The sequence below is a fragment of the Macaca mulatta genome, chromosome X (assembly GCF_049350105.2).
Source record: "Macaca mulatta isolate MMU2019108-1 chromosome X, T2T-MMU8v2.0, whole genome shotgun sequence".
Lineage (NCBI taxonomy): Eukaryota > Metazoa > Chordata > Mammalia > Primates > Cercopithecidae > Macaca > Macaca mulatta.
The window spans coordinates 125,560,012-125,580,577 of NC_133426.1; the positions used below are offsets into that span (position 1 = coordinate 125,560,012).

At 41.3% G+C, this 20,566-nt stretch overlaps 1 protein-coding gene across 2 annotated transcripts in view; it reads right to left on the bottom strand.

The window, feature by feature from the left end:
* Positions 1-20,566, bottom strand: part of KIAA1210 — an 80,460-nt gene that overhangs the window by 15,547 nt on the left and 44,347 nt on the right. For both annotated transcript variants that reach the window (XM_028841932.2, XM_015128082.3), the window contains exons 5-7: positions 20,164-20,298; positions 16,822-16,977; positions 2,215-2,412 (exon numbers count right to left, since the gene is read on the bottom strand). In XM_028841932.2, the coding sequence (XP_028697765.1) occupies positions 2,215-2,412; positions 16,822-16,977; positions 20,164-20,298 (489 nt within the window). The remainder of the gene's footprint in view (positions 1-2,214; positions 2,413-16,821; positions 16,978-20,163; positions 20,299-20,566) is intronic.

The following is a 20,566-nucleotide window of genomic DNA, read 5'->3' on the forward strand; positions in this document are numbered from 1 at the left end:
CTGGATGGGCTGAAGTTGGTTTAGCATAAACAAGGTTTTCTGATGATTACAATACAGCTCTGGAAATGTCAGTGTAGCACTGCACTGAACAGTGTCCGGAATTTGCTTAGTGTAAGCCTTTATGTCATACATGTAAAGACAAACATACAACTCTTTACACTCCCACTCAAAGTACCTGTGCAAACAGACACAGCTCATAATAATTTATTTTTGAGAAAATGTAGTCAGATTGGGCTGGATTCAAAATCTCTTCATCATTTACTTGCTGTGTGACCTTGGGCAAGTTATTCTCTGAATCACTGTGTCTACATCGATAAATAAGAGACCAGGAGAAACCTCCTGTGGGACTTGCAGATCTAAGAAATTACAGAGCAGGGAGAAAGTGGTAGTAGTCCCTGTGTCATAAATGATCCTGGATCTTTTTTATATTCATCCACATGACAGGGAGAGAGTCACAGGGAAGAAGCGGATGTTCTGGCCTTCTCAGAGGGTAATGCCCAGGCTTTTTCTCAACTAGGCTATACAGAAAGAAGAAAGTTAGAAGGGTCATACTGCTTCCCTCAGCCAACCTTCCCCATCTCCCAGGTTTATTGTGAGGTATTCAGGGCATAATGCATGTATAGGGTTTGGCACCTCGTAATTGGTCACCCCTTCTTTGACACCAAACTAAGAAGGTACTCTCAAGGCCACCAGAGGGCTTCCCTCTGCCCCTCTGCTCCTCCACCTGTTCTTTCAACTCGTATTTTTTCTACAACCTAAAGTGAAATTGAGATGCCTAAGCTAGAGGCAAGATGGTGGGATGAAAAAAGTGCTGAGCTGGAAGTCAGAAGACTGAATTCTGGCCCTAGCTCTGCCACCACCTGGGTGTTTGACTTTGGGTAAGTATCTGAAATTATTTGTGCTTTAACGCCCTTCCCTGTAAAATGTTTGTACTATACAATATTTTAGTCTCTTCACCTCTGATTTACAGTCTCTTCCCTTCAGCCCAGAATCACTGGCGAATTCAGTTTTTTATCAAAGTGAGTTTTATAGCCAACTGATACATCCTTTTAAACACTAAACACTAACACTTTTTAATCCTTAACTTTAAAAACAAACAAACAAACAAACAAAACAAAACAAAACAAAAACGGAACTTCGCTCTTGTTGTTCAGGCTATAGTGCAATGGCGTGATCTTGGCTCACCACAACCTCCGCCTCCCAGGTTGAAGTGATTCTCCTGCCTCAGCCTCCTGAGTAGCTGGGATTACAGGCATGCGCCACCACACCTGGCTAATTTTGTATTTTTAGTAGAGATGGGGTTTCTCCATGTTGGTCAGGCTGGTCTCGCACTCCCGACCTCAGGTGATCCACCCACCTTGGCCTCCCAAAGTGCTGGGATTACAGGCATGAGCCATTACACCTGGCCCTAATCCTTAACTTTTACTAAAAGCCTTTTCCAAAAGCATTATTTCTCTATCTTTTTAAACGGGGATCACGGAAAATAATCTACTTTTTCTAGATGACTTGGACAAATAACGAAATGATCTATTACATTGGACTATGATATAGTGTGACCCTGAAGGACATATTGAGGTGGGCAAAGTTCTTGAGCCCCTATATTAAAGGGCCCCAGATTATTTCCGTCGTTCTCTCTGCTATCAGCTGTCACTTCTCTTTGCTGTCAGGTCTGAGTCTGATCTGTGGCCATGTTTTTAACACAGTAGATCTGCTTCCTAGAAAGTCATGTGGCATCTATTTGGAGATCTTTGGATGGGTTAACAACTAAGTTCTGTATGTTTAGGGTTGCTGAAAGTTTGACCTCCAAATAAGTGGAATAGTGCTGCAATTTGTAACTCATGGGTCTCATCTGATTAATAACTGAAAGAATCCTAATCTGGGCTAGGGTTGAATATTCTCTACAAATAGGGCTGAGTGAACTCCCAGATGTTAACCCAATAAGCAGTTTATGGGGGTTTAAATCATTCACTGTTTCTGCTTCATTTTAGTCCCTTCTAATATGAGTTCCACATGGATAGGAAACCACACCCAATAGATGCAAGCTTGCTCACCCCTCTGCGGGTGTCAAGCTCAGGACAGCACCCTTGACCTTGCCAAGCTTACTTAGGGCATGAGTCTCCTACACCATACTATTTCCCTAGTAGTAGTTTGCAAAGGTTGGAACTCATCTTTTCTTATACAGGAGTTTAGTGCCCTGTCTCTTGAAGGACTTACAATCACTTGAAGGTTCTTCTTTTGTTTGCGGGGATTTAAAGTCATCTTGTGGCGAGCAGCTGAAGAATCCAAACAGCCCTCGGTGGTGGCTGGGGTGCTAAAACCAATGGGCAGCTGGGTGCTGCTGGTAGAGGCAAGCGTGGCAAATGCAGTCAAGGACTGTGAGCAATCAGGTCCGGATGATAACTCAGAGAAGCTCTGGAGAAGGTGGGAGAAAATAGACGAGTCAATCCGTATGCTGTTATTGGTCTCAAAAGTTGGATATTCTTCTGGCTGAAGAATTCCTAAAGAAGAAATCCTTCATGAACTACTGTCCCTTTTTCTTACATTTCCTGTCAATAGGCTTATTCATTAGAGGTAAGCTCCATAATTTTGCTGGTTTCCTTGCAGATGAAAACAAGAAACAGGAAGAAGTTTGGGTTACTCCTCTGCTTAGAAAACTTTCAGGGGCACCCCCTTGTCCTTGGGATGGGAATACAACCACTTAATTGAGTTTGCAAAGTCAGAGAGATTGCCTGTTCTCTTGTCCTAGATCCCCTTCTTATCAACAGGACATCTGGCTGGGGTGAGAGGCACAATCAGTTATCAGTGAAACCCAGCAGAGCTCTGGGATTTCTATATTGGAGGGTTGGGTGGAGGGAGGAAATTAGGTTGGAAGAGGGCCTGTCTGCAAGGTGCATTTTCATAGACAGCACACTACCTTTTATTTATATTGACAATTCATGGGTGCAAGACTGATGGGAGGACCCTCGGGAACTGAATGCTCCAACTTCCAGTGGGATAGTGATGGAGCCTGTAACCCCGTCCTCATTATGGCTGGCCTCCATATCTCCATACAATTTGGTTCTGGGACACCTAGTTGAATTCCTCTGTAGGACCTTCAAAATAGTCTCCTCTGGGCTTCTGGACATAGCATTTTCCATATCTCAAAGAGCCTCCCCAGACCTCTTTCCATTCCTAAGAAGATTTCAATTTCTGTTAGCAGAAGGCCCTTTGAAGATCAGCTGGTAAACTGTCTCTGCTAGATACTAGTAGCAAACGATATATTATAATTTAGCAAGTAGACAGAATTTCCACTTGTGTTACCCACCAAATTCTCTTCAGGCTAGTTTTGCACAGTGCCAGGGATCCCCTTGGTACTTGCAGCTTTCACATGCCTTCATGGTTCCCACCACCATTGTATGTTGATGCAATGATAATCTTAGCTACTACCTTGGTTATGAAGATGACACTGTCATTCCAGTACATGGGGATTTAACACAGTGCTAATTGGTCAGGCTGATGATAAATCCTGCAGACCATTCTGCTTTGGATTCAGGGAGAAGGCAGAGAAATAGTACAGTTGCCTTTTGTGGGATCAATCACACAAAAGTAGGATTGATCCCAAGATTTCCTTTATTTCTTTGTGCAACTTTCATCTATGAATTTATATACTGCCTCTTCCTGATATCGTCTAGTTAGATTATGTTATGTACTGGAAATATAAATTTGGTATCAGTGTATAGAGTAAAAGCTCTTCTTTTATTGTTCTGAACATCTTTCATACTTCAGAGTGGTGTCATAGTTCTGGTCTTTTGGGGCTGGAGGATAACATCTATGCTCCCACTAACCTCACATGATCTGTCTTCCTTTTATCCCTGACCACATTACCAGCCATTTCCTGCTGCAGACACACTGCTGGTCTGCTGTTCTTCAAGCACTTCAGGCATGCTCTCCCCTTAGGGCCATTGTGCCTGCTGTTCCCTCTGCTGGGCATGCTCTTCCCCCATGTCCATGTGGCTAGCTCCCCTACTTCCTTCAGGTTTTGATTCAAAAGCCACCTTTTCATGGCTGGATGTGGTGGGCTCATGCCTGTAATCTCAGCACTTTCGGGAGGCTGAGGTACGCAGATCACCTGAGGTCAGGAGTTTGAGATCAGCTTGGCCAACGTGGTGAAACTCCGTCTCTACAAAAAATACAAAACTTAGCCGGTGTGGTGGCAGGCGCCTGTAATCCCGGCTACTTGGGAGGCTGAGGCAGGAGAATCACTTCAACCTGGGAGGCGGAGCTTTCAGTGAGCTGAGATCACCCCACTGCACTCCAGCCTGACCAACAAAGTGAGAGACTCTGTCTAAAAAAAAAAAGGCACCTTTTCAGTGATGTCTTCCCTGGCCAATCTATTTAAAATGTTTGAGCCACTTCGTTTCCCCTTCCCTGCATTGTTTTTCTCCCTGTCACTTTTCTCGCTGTCTGACATACTATACATTTTCCTTATTTAGCTTGCTTATTGTCCATGTCCCCCATTACAATATAAACTCCATGAAGAAGGGTTTTTATCTGTTCTATGTACTACTGTATTGGGGATACAGTACCTCCAACTGTGCTTGTAGTAGTTGCACAAGCACTACATAGTAGTTGCTCAAAACATGTTTTTAGAACTGGTGACTTGATTATGTTAAAGGCTTCCACCAGAAGTTGCTTTTCTGAGATGTCATCAGAGCAAGCTCCTCTGTTCCCTGTATTATTTTAGTTATTCTTTCTGAGGCCTCACTAGCTCCAGCCAAAGGTAGAAGGAGAAAAACAAGGAGGTCTCTGAATCTGGAAACCCTAAAAGAACACCATACAACTTGCTTTGCATGAAAGCCAACTTACGATGCCCACATGGCAAGTAAACACATATTTAATAAACATAAAGACCTTTCAATTCAGTTGGCATCCCAAACCTTGTGGTATAAACACTAAAGATACTTAGTTTACTTTAGTGAAACTCATTCTATAGCGTAACAGAAAAATCATGCTCAGCAAAAATATGGCAATTTCTAGATTGGGTATGTGCAGGACAGAGTTTATCTGTTTCTAATCACAGCCTAAGCCAAGAGTCCATCAAACTTAATAACAGCCACTGATCTCTTTGTGTTAGCTCGACTCTCACTAAGGAATCTATAGACATCAGTTTAAACACAGACCCACATCCATTCTCAAACCAGAGATAAAAATTAAAGAGCAAAACCATCAAGCATTCTCCTCATCTGACTATGGAGCTCAAGCTCAGACATGTGATTTAAAACAGTCTTGAGGGGGGCGCCCAAGATGGCCGAATAGGAACAGCTCCAGCCTCCAGCTCCCAGCGTGAGTGACACAGAAGACGGGTGATTTCTGCATTTTCAACTGAGGTACTGGGTTCATCTCACTGGGGCGTATTGGACAGTTGGTGCTGGTAAGCGGGTGCAGCCCAACCAGTAAGAGCTGAAGCAGGGTGAGGCACCGCCTCACCTGGGAAGCACAACGGGGAAGGGAATCCCTTTTCCTAGCCAAGGGAAACTGAGACACACAACACCTGGAAAATCGGGTAACTCCCACCCTAATACTGCGCTTTAACAAGGGTCTTAGCAAACGGCACACCAGAAGATTATATCCCACACCTAGACTGGAGGGTCCCACGCCCACGGAGCCTCCCTCATTGCTAGCACAGCAGTCTGAGATCTAACTGCAAGGTGGCAGCGAGGCTGCCAGAGGGGTGCCCACCATTGCTGAGGCTTAAGTAGGTAAAGAAGCCACTGGAAAGCTCGAATTGGGTGTAGCCCACCGCAGCTCAAGGAGACCTGCCTTCCTCTGTAGACTCCACCTCTGGGGACAGGGCATAGCTTAACGAAAAGCAGCAGAAACCTCTGCAGATGTAAATGTCCCTGTCTGACAGCTTTGAAGAGAGGAGTGGTTCTCCCAGCATGGAGGTTGAGATCTGAGAACGGACAGACTGTCTGCTCAAGTGGGTCCCTGACCCTTGAGTAGCCTAACTGGGAGACATCCCCCACTAGGGGCAGTCTGACACCCCACACCACACAGGGTGGAGTACACCCCTGAGAGGAAGCCTCCAAAGCAAGAATCAGACAGGTACACTCGCTGTTCAGCAATATTCTATCTTCTGCAGCCTCTGCTGCTGACACCCAGGCAAACAAGGTCTGCAGTGGACCTCAAGGAAACTCCAACAGACCTGCAGCTGAGGGTTCTGACTGTTAGAAGGAAAACTAACAAACAGAAAGGACACCCACACCAAAACCCCATCAGTATGTCACCATCATCAAAGACCAAAGGCAGATAAAACCACAAAGATGGGGAAAAAGTAGTGCAGAAAAGCTGGAAATTCAAAAAATCAGAGCGCATCTCCCTCTCCAAAGGGACACAACTCATCGCCAGCAATGGAACAAAGCTAGACAGAGAGTGACTTTGATGAGTTGAGAGAAGAAGTCTTCAGTCGATCAAACTTCTCAGAGCTAAAGGAGGAACTATGTACCCAATGCAAAGAAACTAAAAACCTTGAAAAAAGAATGGATGAATGGATGACTAGAATAATCAATGCAGAGAAGACCTTAAAAGAACTGATAGAGATGAAAACCATAACATGAGAACTACGTGACAAATGCACAAGCTTCAGTAACCAACTCAATCAACTGGAAGAAAGAGTATCAGTGATTGAAGATCAAATGAATGAAATGAAGCAAGACGAGAAGTGTAGAGAAAAAAGAGTAAAAAGAAATGAACAAAGCCTCCAAGAAATATGGGATTATGTGAAAAGACCAAATCTACGTCTGATTGGTGTGCCTGAAAGTGACTGGGAAAATGGAACCAAGTTGGAAAACACTCTGCAGGATATCATTCAGGAGAATGTCCCCAACATAGTAAGGAAGGCCAACATTCAAATTCAGGAAATACAGAGAACACCACAAAGATACTCCTTGAGAAGAGCAACTCCAAGACACATAACTGTCAGATTCACCAAAGTTGAAATGAAGGAAAAAATGTTAAGGGCAGCCAGAGAGAAAGGTCAGGTTACCCACAAAGGGAAGCCCATCAGACTAACAGATCTCTCAGCAGAAACTCTCTAAGCCAGAAGAGAGTGGGGGCCAATATTCAACATTCTTAAAGAAAAGAATTTTCAAACCAGAATTTCATATCCAGCCAAACTAAGTTTCATATGTGAAGGAGAAATAAAATCCTTTACAGACAAGCAAATGCTTAGAGATTTTGTCACCACCAGGCCTGCCTTAAAAGAGATCCTGAAGGAAGCACTAAACATGGAAAGGAACAACTGGTACCAGCCATTGCAAAAACATGCCAAAATGTAAAGTCCATCAATGCTAGGAAGAAACTGCATCAACTAACGAGCAAAATAACCAGCTGATATCATAATGACAGGATCAAGTTCACACATAACAATATTAGTCTTCAATGTAAATGGACTAAATCATCCAATTAAAAGACACAGACTGGCAAACTGGATAAAGAGTCAAGACCCATCAGTTTGCTGTATTCAGGAGACCCATCTCACATGCAGAGACACACATAGGCTCAAAATAAAGGGATGGAGGAAGATCTACCAAGCAAATGGAAGACAAAAAAAGCAAAGATTGCAATCCTAGTCTCTGATAAAACAGGCTTTAAACCATCAAAGATCAAAAGAGACAAAGAAGGCCATTACATAATGGTAAAGGGATCAATTCATCAGGAAGAGCTAACTATCCTAAATATACATGCACCCAATACAGGAGCAGCCGGATTCATAACGCAAGTCCTTAGAGACTTACAAAGAGACTTAGATTCTCATACAATAAAAATGGGAGACTTTAACACCCCACTGTAATATTAGACAGATCAACAAGACATAAAGTTAACAAGAATATCCAGGAATTGAACTCAGCCCTGCACCAAACAGACCTAATAGACATCTACAGAACTCTCCACACCAAATCAACAGAATATACATTCTTCTCAGCACCACATCACACTTATTCCAAAATTGGCCACATAGTTGGAGGTAAAGCACTCCTCAGGAAATGTACAAGAACAGAAATTATAACAAACTGTCTCTCAGACCACAGTGCAATCAAACTAGAACTCAGGATGAAGAAACTCACTCAAAACCACTCAACTACATGGAAACTGAACAACCTGCTCCTGAATGACTACTGGGTACATAACGAAATGAAGGCAGAAATAAAGATGTTCTTTGAAACCAATGAGAACAAAGATACAACATACCAGAATCTCTGGGACACATTTAAAGCAGTGTGTAGAGGGAAATTTATAGCACTAAATGCCCACAAGAGAAAGCTGGAAAGATCCAAAATTGACACCATAACATCACAATTAAAAGAACTAGAGAAGCAAGAGCAAACACATTCAAAAGCTAGCAGAAGGCAAGAAATAACTAAGATCAGAGCAGAACTGAAGGAGATAGAGACATAAAAAACCCTCCAAAAAAAATCAATGAATCCAGGAGCTGGTTTTTTGAAAAGATCAACAAAATTGATAGACCACTAGCAAGACTAATAAAGAAGAAAAGAGAGAAGAATCAAATAGACACAATGAAAAATGATAAAGGGGATATCACCACCAATCCCACAGAAATACAAACTACCATCAGAGAATACTATAAACACCTCTACGCAAATAAACTAGAAAACCTAGAAGAAATGGATAATTTCCTGGACACATACACTCTCCCAAGACTAAACCAGGAAGAAGTTGAATCCCTGAATAGACCAATAGCAGGCTCTGAAATTGAGGCAATAATTAATAGCCTACCAACCAAAAGAAGTCCAGGACCAGACGGATTCACAGCCGAATTCTACCGGAGTTACAAGGAGGAGCTGCTACCATTCCTTCTGAAACTATTCCAATCAATAGAAAAAGAGGGAATCCTCCCTAACTCCTTTTATGAGGCCAACATCATCCTGATACCAAAGCGTGGCAGAGACACAACAAAAAAAGGGAATTTTAGACCAATATCCCTGATGAACATCGATGCAAAAATCCTCAGTAAGATACTGGCAAACTGAATCCAGCAGCACATCAAAAAGCTTATCCACCATGAGAAAGTGGGCTTCATCCCTGGGATGCAAGGCTGGTTCAACATATGCAAATCACTAAACGTAATCCAGCATATAAACAGAACCAAAGACAAAAACCATATGATTATCTCAACAGATGCAGAAAAGGCCTTTGACAAAATTCAACAGCCCTTCATGCTAAAAACTCTCAATAAATTCAGTATTGATGGAATGTATCTCAAAATAATAAGAGCTATTTATGACAAACCCACAGCCAATATCATACTGAATGGGCAAAAACTGGAAGCATTCCCTTTGAAAACTGGCACAAGACAGGGATGCCCTCTCTCATCACTCCTATTCAACATAGTGTTGGAAGTTCTGGCTAGGGCAATCAGGCAGGAGAAAGAAATAAAGCGTATTCAGTTAGGAAAAGAAGAAGTCAAATTGTCCCTGTTTGCAGATGACATGATTGTATATTTAGAAAACCCCATTGTCTCAGCCCAAAATCTCCTTAAGCTGATAAGCAACTTCAGCAAACTCTCAGGATACAAAATAAATGTGCAAAAACCACAAGCATTCTTATATACCAGTAACAGACAAACAGAGAGCCAAATCATGAATGAACTTCCATTCACAATAGCTTCAAAGAGAATAAAATACCTAGGAATCCAACTTACAAGGGATGTAAAGGACCTCTTCAAGGACAACTGCAAACCACTGCTCAGTGACATAAAAGAGGACACAAACAAATGGAAGAATATACCATGCTCATGGATAGGAAGAATCAATATTGTGAAAATGGCCATACTGCCCAAGGTAATTTATAGATTCAATGCCATCCCCATCAAGCTACCAATGAGTTTCTTCACAGAATTGGAAAAAACTGCTTTAAAGTTCATATGGAACCAAAAAAGACCCCACATTGCCAAGACAATCCTAAGCCAAAAGAACAAAGCTGGAGGCATCACGCTACCTGACTTCAAACTATACTACAGGGCTACAGTAACCAAAACAGCATGGTACTGGTACCAAAACAGAGCTATAGACCAATGGAACAGAACAGAGCCCTCAGAAATAATACCACACATCTATAGCCATCTGATCTTTGACAAACCTGAGAAAAACAAGAAATGGGGAAAGGATTCCCTATTTAATAAATGGTGCTGGGAAAATTGGCTAGCCATAAGTAGAAAGCTGAAACTGGATCCTTTCCTTACTCCTTATACGAAAATTAATTCAAGATGGATTAGAGACTTAAATATTAGACCTAAAACCATAAAAACCCTAGAAGAAAACCTAGGTAATACCATTCACAACATAGGCATGGGCAAGGACTTCATGTCTAAAACACCAAAAGCAACGGCAACAAAAGCCAAAATTGACAAATGGGATCTCATTAAACTAAAGAGCTTCTGCACAGCAAAAGAAACTACAATCAGAGTGAACAAGCAACCTACAGAATGGGAGAACAATTTTTGCAATCTACTCATCTGACAAAGGGCTAATATCCAGAACCTACAAAGAACTCAAACAAATTTACAAGAAAAAAACAAACAACTCCATCAAAAAGTGGGCAAAGGATATGAACAGATACTTCTCAAAAGAAGACATTCATACAGCCAACAGACACATGAAAAAATGCTCATCATCACTGGTCATCAGAGAAATGCAAATCAAAACCACAATGAGATACCATCTCACACTGGTTAGAATGGCAATCATTAAAAAATCAGGAAACAACAGGTGCTGGAGAGGATGTGGAGAAACAGGAACACTTTTACACTGTTGGTGGGACTGTAAACTAATTCAACCATTATGGAAAACAGTGTGGCGATTCCTCAAGGATCTAGAACTAGAAATACCATTTGGCCCAGCCATCCCATTACTGGGGATATACCCAAAGGATTATAAATCATGCTGCTATAAAGACACATGCACACGTATGTTTATTGCAGCACTATTCACAATAGCAAAGACTTGGAATCAACCCAAATGTCCATCAGTGACAGACTGGATTAAGAAAATGTGGCACATATACACCATGGAATACTATGCAGCCATAAAAAAGATGAGTTCGTGTCCTTTGTGGGGACATGGATGCAGCTGGAAACCATCATTCTCAGCAAACTATCGCAAGAACAGAAAACCAAACACTGCATGTTCTCACTCATAGGTGGGAATTGAACAGTGAGATCACTTGGACACAGGAAGGGGAACATCACACACTGGGGCCTATCGTGGGGAGAGGGTAGCAGGGAGGGATAGCATTAGGAGATATACCTAATGTAAATGACAAGTTCATGGGTGCAGCACACCAACATGGCGCATGTATACATATGTAACAAACCTGAACGTTGTGCACATGTACCCTAGAACTTAAAGTATAATAATAATAAATAAATAAATAAATAAATAAATAAATAAATAAATAAATAAAACAGTCTTAAGAGGATGTCTGTTGTTAGGTTTAGAGTATGTTATGTGAGTATAGATTATATGTGTATGTTATGACTTCCCTTAACTCACCAGTGAGTTAAATAAACTATACACTCTCTGGAAGTCTATGCAGTATTTCTCAATGTATGGTCTGGAATCCCCCAGCACCAAAATCACCTGGAACCAATGTTGAAAAAGCACGTTTTGGGGACATATTAAGGCCTAATGAGTAAGAATATCAGAGGAAAGGCTTTAGAAGAGCTTTATCAGGGTTTCCAAATGAGTCTTCCAGGAGCCAAAGTTGAGAACCACTGCCTAGTCCTCTAGCATGACGAGAAAGGCTCCCATTTTCAAATATGAGTACAGCAAGTTCAGGAATAATTCTGTCAGTTGCCTTAGAACAGGAGTCAGAAATATATGGACTCCTTTTGGGAAGCGTGGCTTCTTCTTAGGCCTTCTTAAGTCCTCTTTCCCTCAGTCCTATTGGTTAGCAGCAACCTAGAAAAGTTACCACACGGTGGCTCATGCCTGTAATCCTAACACATTGGGAGGCCTAGGAGGGCAGATCACAAGGTCAGGAGATGGACACCATCCTGGCTAACACAGTGAAACCCCGTCTCTACTAAAAATACACACACACACACAAATAGCCAGGCATGGTGGTGCACACCTGTAGTCCCAGCTACTCGGGGGGGGCCGAAGCAGGAGAATTGCTTGAACTCGGGAGGCGGAGGTTGCAGTGAGCTGAGATTGCGCCACTGCATTCCAGCCTGGGCGACAGAGCGAGACTGTCTTTAAAAAAAAAAAAAGTTACCACAGGAGCCAACTACAGGATTTTATGAGTTACCCAAGAAAAGCAAATAGAATCCCTTCCTGGCAGAATTCTGAAAGAAAAACAAGTGGAGAAAGTGGGACACCTTTCTCTACTTTTCCATCCTCACTCCCCTCCAACCCTACTTCTCCTTCCATGCACTCTGACAGCCGACATACCCTGTCCGAACCCAATCTGCATATTATTTTTTCGTTTGTATAAATGTAAGGGGTAGAAGCATAGTTTGTTACATGGATATGTCGCATAGAGGTGAAGTCTGAGCTTTTACTTTTACTGTAACCATCACCCAAATAATATACATTGTGCCCATTAAGCAATTTATCATCCCTCACCCTCCTCCCTCACTCCCACCCTTCCAAATCTCTGACGTTTATTTTCCACACTCTATGTCCACTGTGTACACATTATTTAGCTCCCACTTATAAGGGAAAACATTTGGTCCATTATGCATATTATTAAGTACGGCTGAGATGTTTTCATTTCTTCTCCTGTGTTTTAGAGAGAGTTTAGCACAGACATCTTCAGATTAATATCTGGAATTAAATGGGCTTCTCGTGCCTCAACATCTGGGAGACGTGCCCGGCCTGGTACCTACTAATCCAGAATCATCTTAGATAAGGAACCTGGGTTGGACCTCAGGCCAGGGGAAAGGATTCTTCAGCACTGGTTGTTAGAGAGCTGGACATTTATTTGCTGTTAGCTGGGATAAGAGCTTCTCTTTGGAAAATAATAACACATTTTCACTTCTTTTTTCCCTTCTGTCAAGTTTCTAGACCCAGTGCAAAGGAGTTTAGTCAATAATGCACATTTTGGTAGTACTTTTTAATGATTTATTTTTCTGTTGTATGATGCTAGGGTTTTCCCCTTTTGAGCAGGGACAGAGAGAAGGTTGACTGTCTTCTTGAGACAAAGGAAAGCTCTGATTGTAATGTCTTAAATAAGGGGATTACCAGGTGGCTGTTTAGGCCCAGATTTCGTCAAGCATTTGGCCCATAAAGCTGTCACTCTGGGAAAAAATACATTCTGAAACTGACACTGGGATGTTGGAGAGTTGGGTTCTATGTGAGTCAAAACTAAAAGCATGTGTCTATCTCCACAAGAATAAGCAATTCTTGGTGGGAAAAGTGGTTCTTGGTGGGAAACTTCTGCACCAAGAGGTACTGGCACAGAGTGTGAGACCCAGTAATGACTGTAGGGATTTTAACTCCCTGGGTGTGGCAAAGTGCCCATTCCTGAGAGTTCCTGCACAGCTGCTGCTTCATTCAAAATCTGTGTTACTTAAAGTTGTTGTGGTCAATATTTTTGCCAACTTGAAAGATCTTGAAGGTGGAATTTCTGATATTCCCTGCAGCCCCCTCCCCCTTCTGTCACAATCTCTTCAATTTCTTAACTAGTGTAGAGAATAAGAACATGGACTTTGAAACCAAATAGGCCTGAATATGACATCCTAGCTCTACAATTTATTGGCTGTCTGACCTTGAGCAGGTTCCCTAGCCCTTTTGAGCCTCAGTTTTCATGTCTGTAAAATGGGAATAATTGTAATATATACTTTGGTTTGTTGTTGTAAAGATTAAATAAAATTATACAAGGAAAGTGCTTAACATAGTGCCTGTTACTTAAGAAAGTCTTGATAAATGTTAGCTGTTGTTGCTATTGCTGGGCATTGGTTATACAAAGTTAGATGACTGCTAGAGGCCACATAGTTCAGTGAAAAGTGCTATGGATTTGGTCAGGAGTCCTGGGATCAAGCCCCAGCTCTATCTTGGATTGGCTCTGTGGCCTTGGCCAAGTCACTTCACCTCACTGAACCTCAATTTTTTTTCATCTACAATGAGAGTCTTTCCTATCTGCTTTACAGAGTTATTGAGAGAATTGAATGTAACTATATATGGAAAATCACTTTGAAAGTTGTAAATTTTTGTGCAATCATGGGGGAAGGAGCATTATGTTCTCCTTTGATGTATTAGAGGATTTTAAAACTAAAATTTTATTTTATTTTAGAGACAGAGTCTCACTACACTGCCCAGGTGGAAGTATGGTGACTACACACAGGCATGATCATAGCGCACTACAGCCTCAAGTTCCTAACCTCAAGTGATCTTCCTGCCTCAGTCTCCTGAGTATCTGAGACTACAGGCATACGCAGCAGAGGATTGCTTAAAAAAAAAGATGGCTCTGTGCTTCGGAGACTTATTTGTATACAATGCTGTGGAATTATGGTGTAAGTCATCCAGGTAAAGCATGAGACATTACAAAAAGAGGCAAACTTGTAGCACTCTAAATTAACTCCTTATTAGCCAATTCAGTGGAATAACTTAACCCCCAAATGTTAACTACCAGCATTTACCCTGCAATGTGACTGAGGCCAGGGAATTTAATCAGCCCAAACTTTAAGCTTTAAGAATTTTACCCTGACAAGGTATATTGACAGCTTATCTTCACAGGTGTGGAACAAAGGACAAAACTCAAACTCATCCCTCTGCTCACCTGAGACAAATGCATATTTGATTGCTTCTTCTGATGTAAAAATGCAGATTCACTGAGGAAGATGAAGGCATAAGTGACCATTTCTCTATCCCCTCTCATATGTAAATTGTGTATTCAGTGAAAGACTGATCAAAGACTCAAACGCAACTATTTGTCTCTTATCTTCCCACACCTTTTAAAATTGTGTTCATCTTTCCCCAATATCCACCTTTTCCCCTTTAAACACTGAAGTCCTCAAAATCATCTTTAGAGAAAGGTACAGACCTGCCTCCCAGGTGCGCATCCTTAACCATGGCAAAATAAAATTTTCAAATTGTTTCTGACAATTTGTCTTAGGTACTTTTCTGGTTTACAAACTCAACAACAAAAAGATAAATAACCCAATTAATAAATGGGCAAAGAAGAAATCGATATTTCTCCAAAGAAGATACACAAATGGCTAACAAGCACATGAAAAGATACTTAACATCATTATTTACTAGAGAAATGCAAATCAAAACCACAATGAGATACTATTTCACACCCACTAGCATGACTATAATTTTTTTAAAACAGGAACCTAACAAGTGTAATGTAAAGCGGTACTGCTGTTGGGGAAAACAGTTTGATTAAACATAGAATTACCATATAACCCAGCAATTCCACTCCAGGTATATACCCAAAAGAATTGAAAACAGGTATTCAAACAAAAATTCATACACGAATGTTCATAATAGCACTATACACAATAACCAAAAGGTAGATAGGACACAAGTGTCTATCAATGGATGAATGGCTAAACAAAATGTGGTACATCCATATAATGAAATATTATTTAATCATAAATAGAAATGAAGTACTGATAAATGTCATGACATGGATGAACCTCAAACACATTATGCTAAGTGGAAGAAGTTAACACAAAAGCCACATATTGTATGATTCCATTTACATGAAATATCCAGAGTAGGCAAGTACAGAGATAGAAAGCAGAATAGTTGTTGTCAGGGGCTGGTGGGAGATACGAATGGTGAATGACTGCTCAATAGGAACTGGGCTTGCATTTGGGAGAACCAAACAGGTTCTGGACTTTGATAGTGGTGATGATTGCATCACATTGTGAATGTATGTACTGTCACTGAATTGTATACTTTAAAATGGTTAAAATGATAAATTTTATGTGGTCTGTATTTTACCACAATAAAAAATGGTATCTAATTCAATTCTTCCACTAACTCAGATTATGCATCCCAATTAATCTGATTTAGTGGCATCCTGCAGAAAATACTTGTAGTCGTAACCCAGATCCATAAAACAATAAGCATCCATCCACCTACTACCAGTCTGTGCTTTAACTTTGGTTTTAACCTAATTTGTTTCTTTGTTGACATATCTAACTGAGGGCTGCTTCACTTCATAGGATCTTTTAACATCAAAATAGAGTTTTGTTCTGACTGGTCAATTCTCTTCCTTAAAAATTAGGTTTCTGTTTACTTTTTATTTCCAAAGGTTAATCATTCTAAACTCTACTTCACTCTCAGAGCCCTTTCAAGTTCACCAACAACCAATTCAATTAAACTCACATTAGTTTGAGAATGGAAGTGTTGATACGGGCACGCACTACTATACGCTGATTGATATTATCTGGTTGACAAACCTAGTCGTATGAAATAGACACATCACCCTCTCATGTGTCAGCTGATTTTTCACATGGATATGTGTCAAACAATATTATATGCCCTAACCTCTGATATTTTATGGATTTCAAAGTGTAGAGACTATGCTTCAGTAAGTCTCTATTTTTATCTTCATGAAATAACTCAAAACATCTGCAAACTTATTTTTTCCAAAATACTATCTTCTCTTGCTTATACATTAAAAAGGTGATTATTTGGTTTGTAGAATTGGATGGAAAACCACCATGCAAATCAAAAGCCAAGAATGTCAGCTCCTTCCCCAATCATCCCCCTAGTGTTGAGCTCCAGCGGGAGAATAGATGACACAAGAAGAAATTATGCCTCTGATCTGTGAGCCCCCTCAACCTGCCCCTTAATATATACTCACCTGAGTGGCTGTCAAACTCTCATGTGGTAAAGCCTTCTTTTGTGGATTCTTGGGTGACTCATCATCGAGAGAGATTTCTACCAAGTTCTTAGAAATTATGTCAGGTTGGATAACAGGTGGGATGATGCTGAGTCGGCGTTGGCGTGATGGTGGGTTCTGTCAAGAGGGAGAATAGAAGGAACAAGTTAAAACCTGTGCGCTCTCCCTCAAATTAGTGGTTTTCTCTTATTCTTTAATAAGAGAAAGGAATCCAAAGTTGGTTGAAGAACTAAGAATCCAAAGTGAAAAAAATAAGCCCAGGGAAGAATTTCCTACCTTCCCGTCTTCATTTCTAATACCTACTCAAACCAAAGACTACTAGCCTTGATTTCCCCTCTGGGGTGCTGCACACTTTTGCCAATCCCCAAAGACAGAAACTTCAAATTGCTTGTTCGTGAAAAATCAGAATCCTGATGTTATCTCCTTACTGATGTTAAATACAAATCTTATTTAGTTCTGATCTTTCTTTTAATGTCTGAATTTGACTTTGGAAGTCCAGTTCTCGTAGAGGCGAATCTTTGAGTTATGACCTGGAATTGGCATCCAAACTACACTCTTTGCTCCTATTATTCCATGAATTATTTGGATAGAATCTTGACTGTGTTCGTTGCTTATCTTAATCCTGTCAAGAATGACTTTCTGGGATTTTAAAGAAAATCTACAGAATTTTAAAATCTATAGATTTTAAAGAAAATCTACGGAATGGTTTCCTAAAGGGACAAAAATTGATCATTTGGATTTTCCTTGGGATTCAGCAGACAGTTTAGTTGATTCCATTTTGAAGAAAATGGTACACTTGAATTTGAGGCAGTGGTCCCTGCCATGGTCCTCTTGATGTGGGTCAGAATCCCTGCTTTTTATGTTTAACAAACACTGGCTAAGCATCTACAATGCATTACATCCCATTCCAGGAAATGGGCCTACAACAATAAACAAAACAAATTCTTGCTGTCATGAAGCTGACATGCTTGCTTCTGTTGTAGACTCTGCTCAGCTCAGGGCAGACAGCCTTCAGACACTATAGCCAAAGAAGGGGCCACAGTGAAGCTTACCAAGGTTATGCTCCTGGGGTGCTCCTGGCCAGGTTCTCCAGTGCTTCCTTATTACTATCAGGCCCCATTGGGAGCTCTTGGGGAGAGGCCATATCAACCAACTCCAAGCCCAGCTTTATTAATAATAACTACAATAATGACAACTAACTTTTACTAAGGGCTTATGGTGTGCTAAGCAGGGAATGCTCTCCATAGATACATCTCACTGAAGCCTCACAACAATTCTTTAAAGCATTTGCTATTGTGGGCTCCGTTTTACGGATGGGGAAAACGAAGTTTGAGAGATGATGTAACTTCCCCTAATTCTCCCAGTGGCAGATCAAGCATTTGAAAGGTCTGTCCAGCTTGATAACCCTTGTTCTTGATCACTATGAACTGGTGTCTCCTAATTATAAGGGCCAGAAAAGGGAGAGCCCATACTGAAGGCCAAGTTCAAGACGTTTAAAGGCAACAACCGGAATAGATGGTGTGCCTGCTTCCTTAAGAAGGGCTGAGGGACAGTCAAGACCGCGAGCAGTAAGAAAAATTGTTTTGAAGTCTCAGTTTCTTAAATGACTAAATTCAATTTGATTCAACAACAGCAAGATGCTAATAATCTGCCATTGTATCTTTTTAACTATTTGTACTCAAATAAAGGGAACAGAAAATGTCTTGCAGAGTAATGTAGGCATCCACATTCCTAACACTTCAGATGGGACATCAGGTAAAAATCTGGCAGGAAATAAAATTGGTTCAGTGTCAGTATTTCTGACATAACTGTATACCTGGATTTCTTCTTTCACAATCTCCTAGTTGTTCTGAATGTCACTTAATCCATTAGAATCCTGCCCCTTCAAGGGAATTGATCCCACTGGCCAATTCCATGCTTGCCCCAGCTTTTATGTAGCACTGGGTGTCAGGACCCTTGACTTAATGCTATCAACCATCCTTCCATTTGGAGTTGTCATTTTGGTACTTAAGGGAAGTTTCCCATGCAAAGGTCAGGTTGGTTGTTGATTACTTAGGTCCTATTAATACCCTATGCTGTCTTCAACCTTGTTTTACAGGGTATCAACTAAGGGATCAGGCCAAAAGTGTGAGGTGTAGGCCCAAACCAAACATTTAAGAAAGCTTGCCTTTAGGCTATTGTGGCCTTCCCCAACCACTTCCTTGTGAGAAGTAATGCCCCTAGAATATTTTCCTTTAACTTTCACAAAAAAAATAATTTTTTTAAAAAAATGGAATATCTCTGCTATATGAGTCTCTCTGTTGCTGGGACTAAGAGAGGAGGGGAAAGATGGAGGAGTCCAAGCAACTAGTTTCCTCTTTCTGAATGTGAGAACCCTGTGCCACTTGGTCATGGTCGTGAGGCTGCAGGGAGTGTAACTATGGCGGTGAGTGAAAGCTTGTGTTGATGTTTAAAACTGAAGATTGAATAGTTCATGGAAGTGACTTTTCCTGCTGTAGTACAAGAGGGCAACAGTCTTCTGACCCTAGGGGCTGCTTAACAACTTTAGGGTCAACACTATTAGTGTCTATCTCAGTGTTTTCTCCTGTATAGCTAATGGATCCAGAAGAAAGGAAACCAGAGTGAGAGATGTGGGGTCTTAGCAGGCATGTCAGAAATAAGCCCCACTTACCTTTTGCCAAATGGAAAATAATCATATCTCCAGTGGAGAAGGGTCTCCTCCTTGTGTGGCTTTCCCACTTACACAGGGACCCTTGGGCATAATTCCACCCTCAGGCTGAGATGGGGAAGACAGCTGTTAAGGGTTGTCTCCTTGACAATATCTCCAGCTCCCCCTGAAGCATTTCTGGATCACAGATATAGTCTGACTGAGTAATGGATCCCTACCATAAATTTAGGATTAGCTGGAGGCAAGATGCTACATTACGTAGGCACTAAGGTGTACCCTTCTTTCTCTCCAGGCAGGTATAAAGAAGTTGAGTATCTTGGGGTAATGGAAAGATCATGGGGTTTGAGTTTAATACACCTGGGTCAGATTTCCAAGTCTACAACTTACTACCAGGGTGAGCTTGAGCACTATCTTTAACTTCTCTGAGTCTTCATTCAATCCTCACAAGCAACCCTTTGAGGTAGATGTTAATATTATAACCACTGTAGATGAGGAAAAGAAGGCTCAGAGAAGTTAATCAACTAGTCCAGGGGTCACACAGCCAGTAAGCAGCAGAGTAAGAATTCAAGCATAGATCTGTCCATTTCTGATTTCTGACTGAGCTGCCCATGCTCGGAACAATTCCACTTTGTTACCTCAGTGATCTTGGGGCCAGTAACCCAGAATGCACTTGTAGGCATATTTTGAAGCACAGCTCCTAACATGGCTCCAGACACAACTCCAGGCACACTACTCCTAGGTTTAGGCAGAGTTCTGGAAATACGGGATCTCTGTGTAAGAGAGAGAGAAAAACTTGAGGATTGGTATGCCAGCATATAAACAGTGGAATGTTGCTGTCAAAATAATTATTCTTATGGTATGTTAAGATAAGTGAATATAGGCCAGGCACGGTGGCTCACGTGTGTAATCCCAGCACTTTGGGAGGCCAAGGCGGGAGGGTTGCTTGGGCCCAGGAGTTTGAGACCAGCCTGGGCAACATGGTGAAACCCTGTCTCCACAAAAAGTACCAAAAAATCATCCAGGCATTACAGGCCTGTA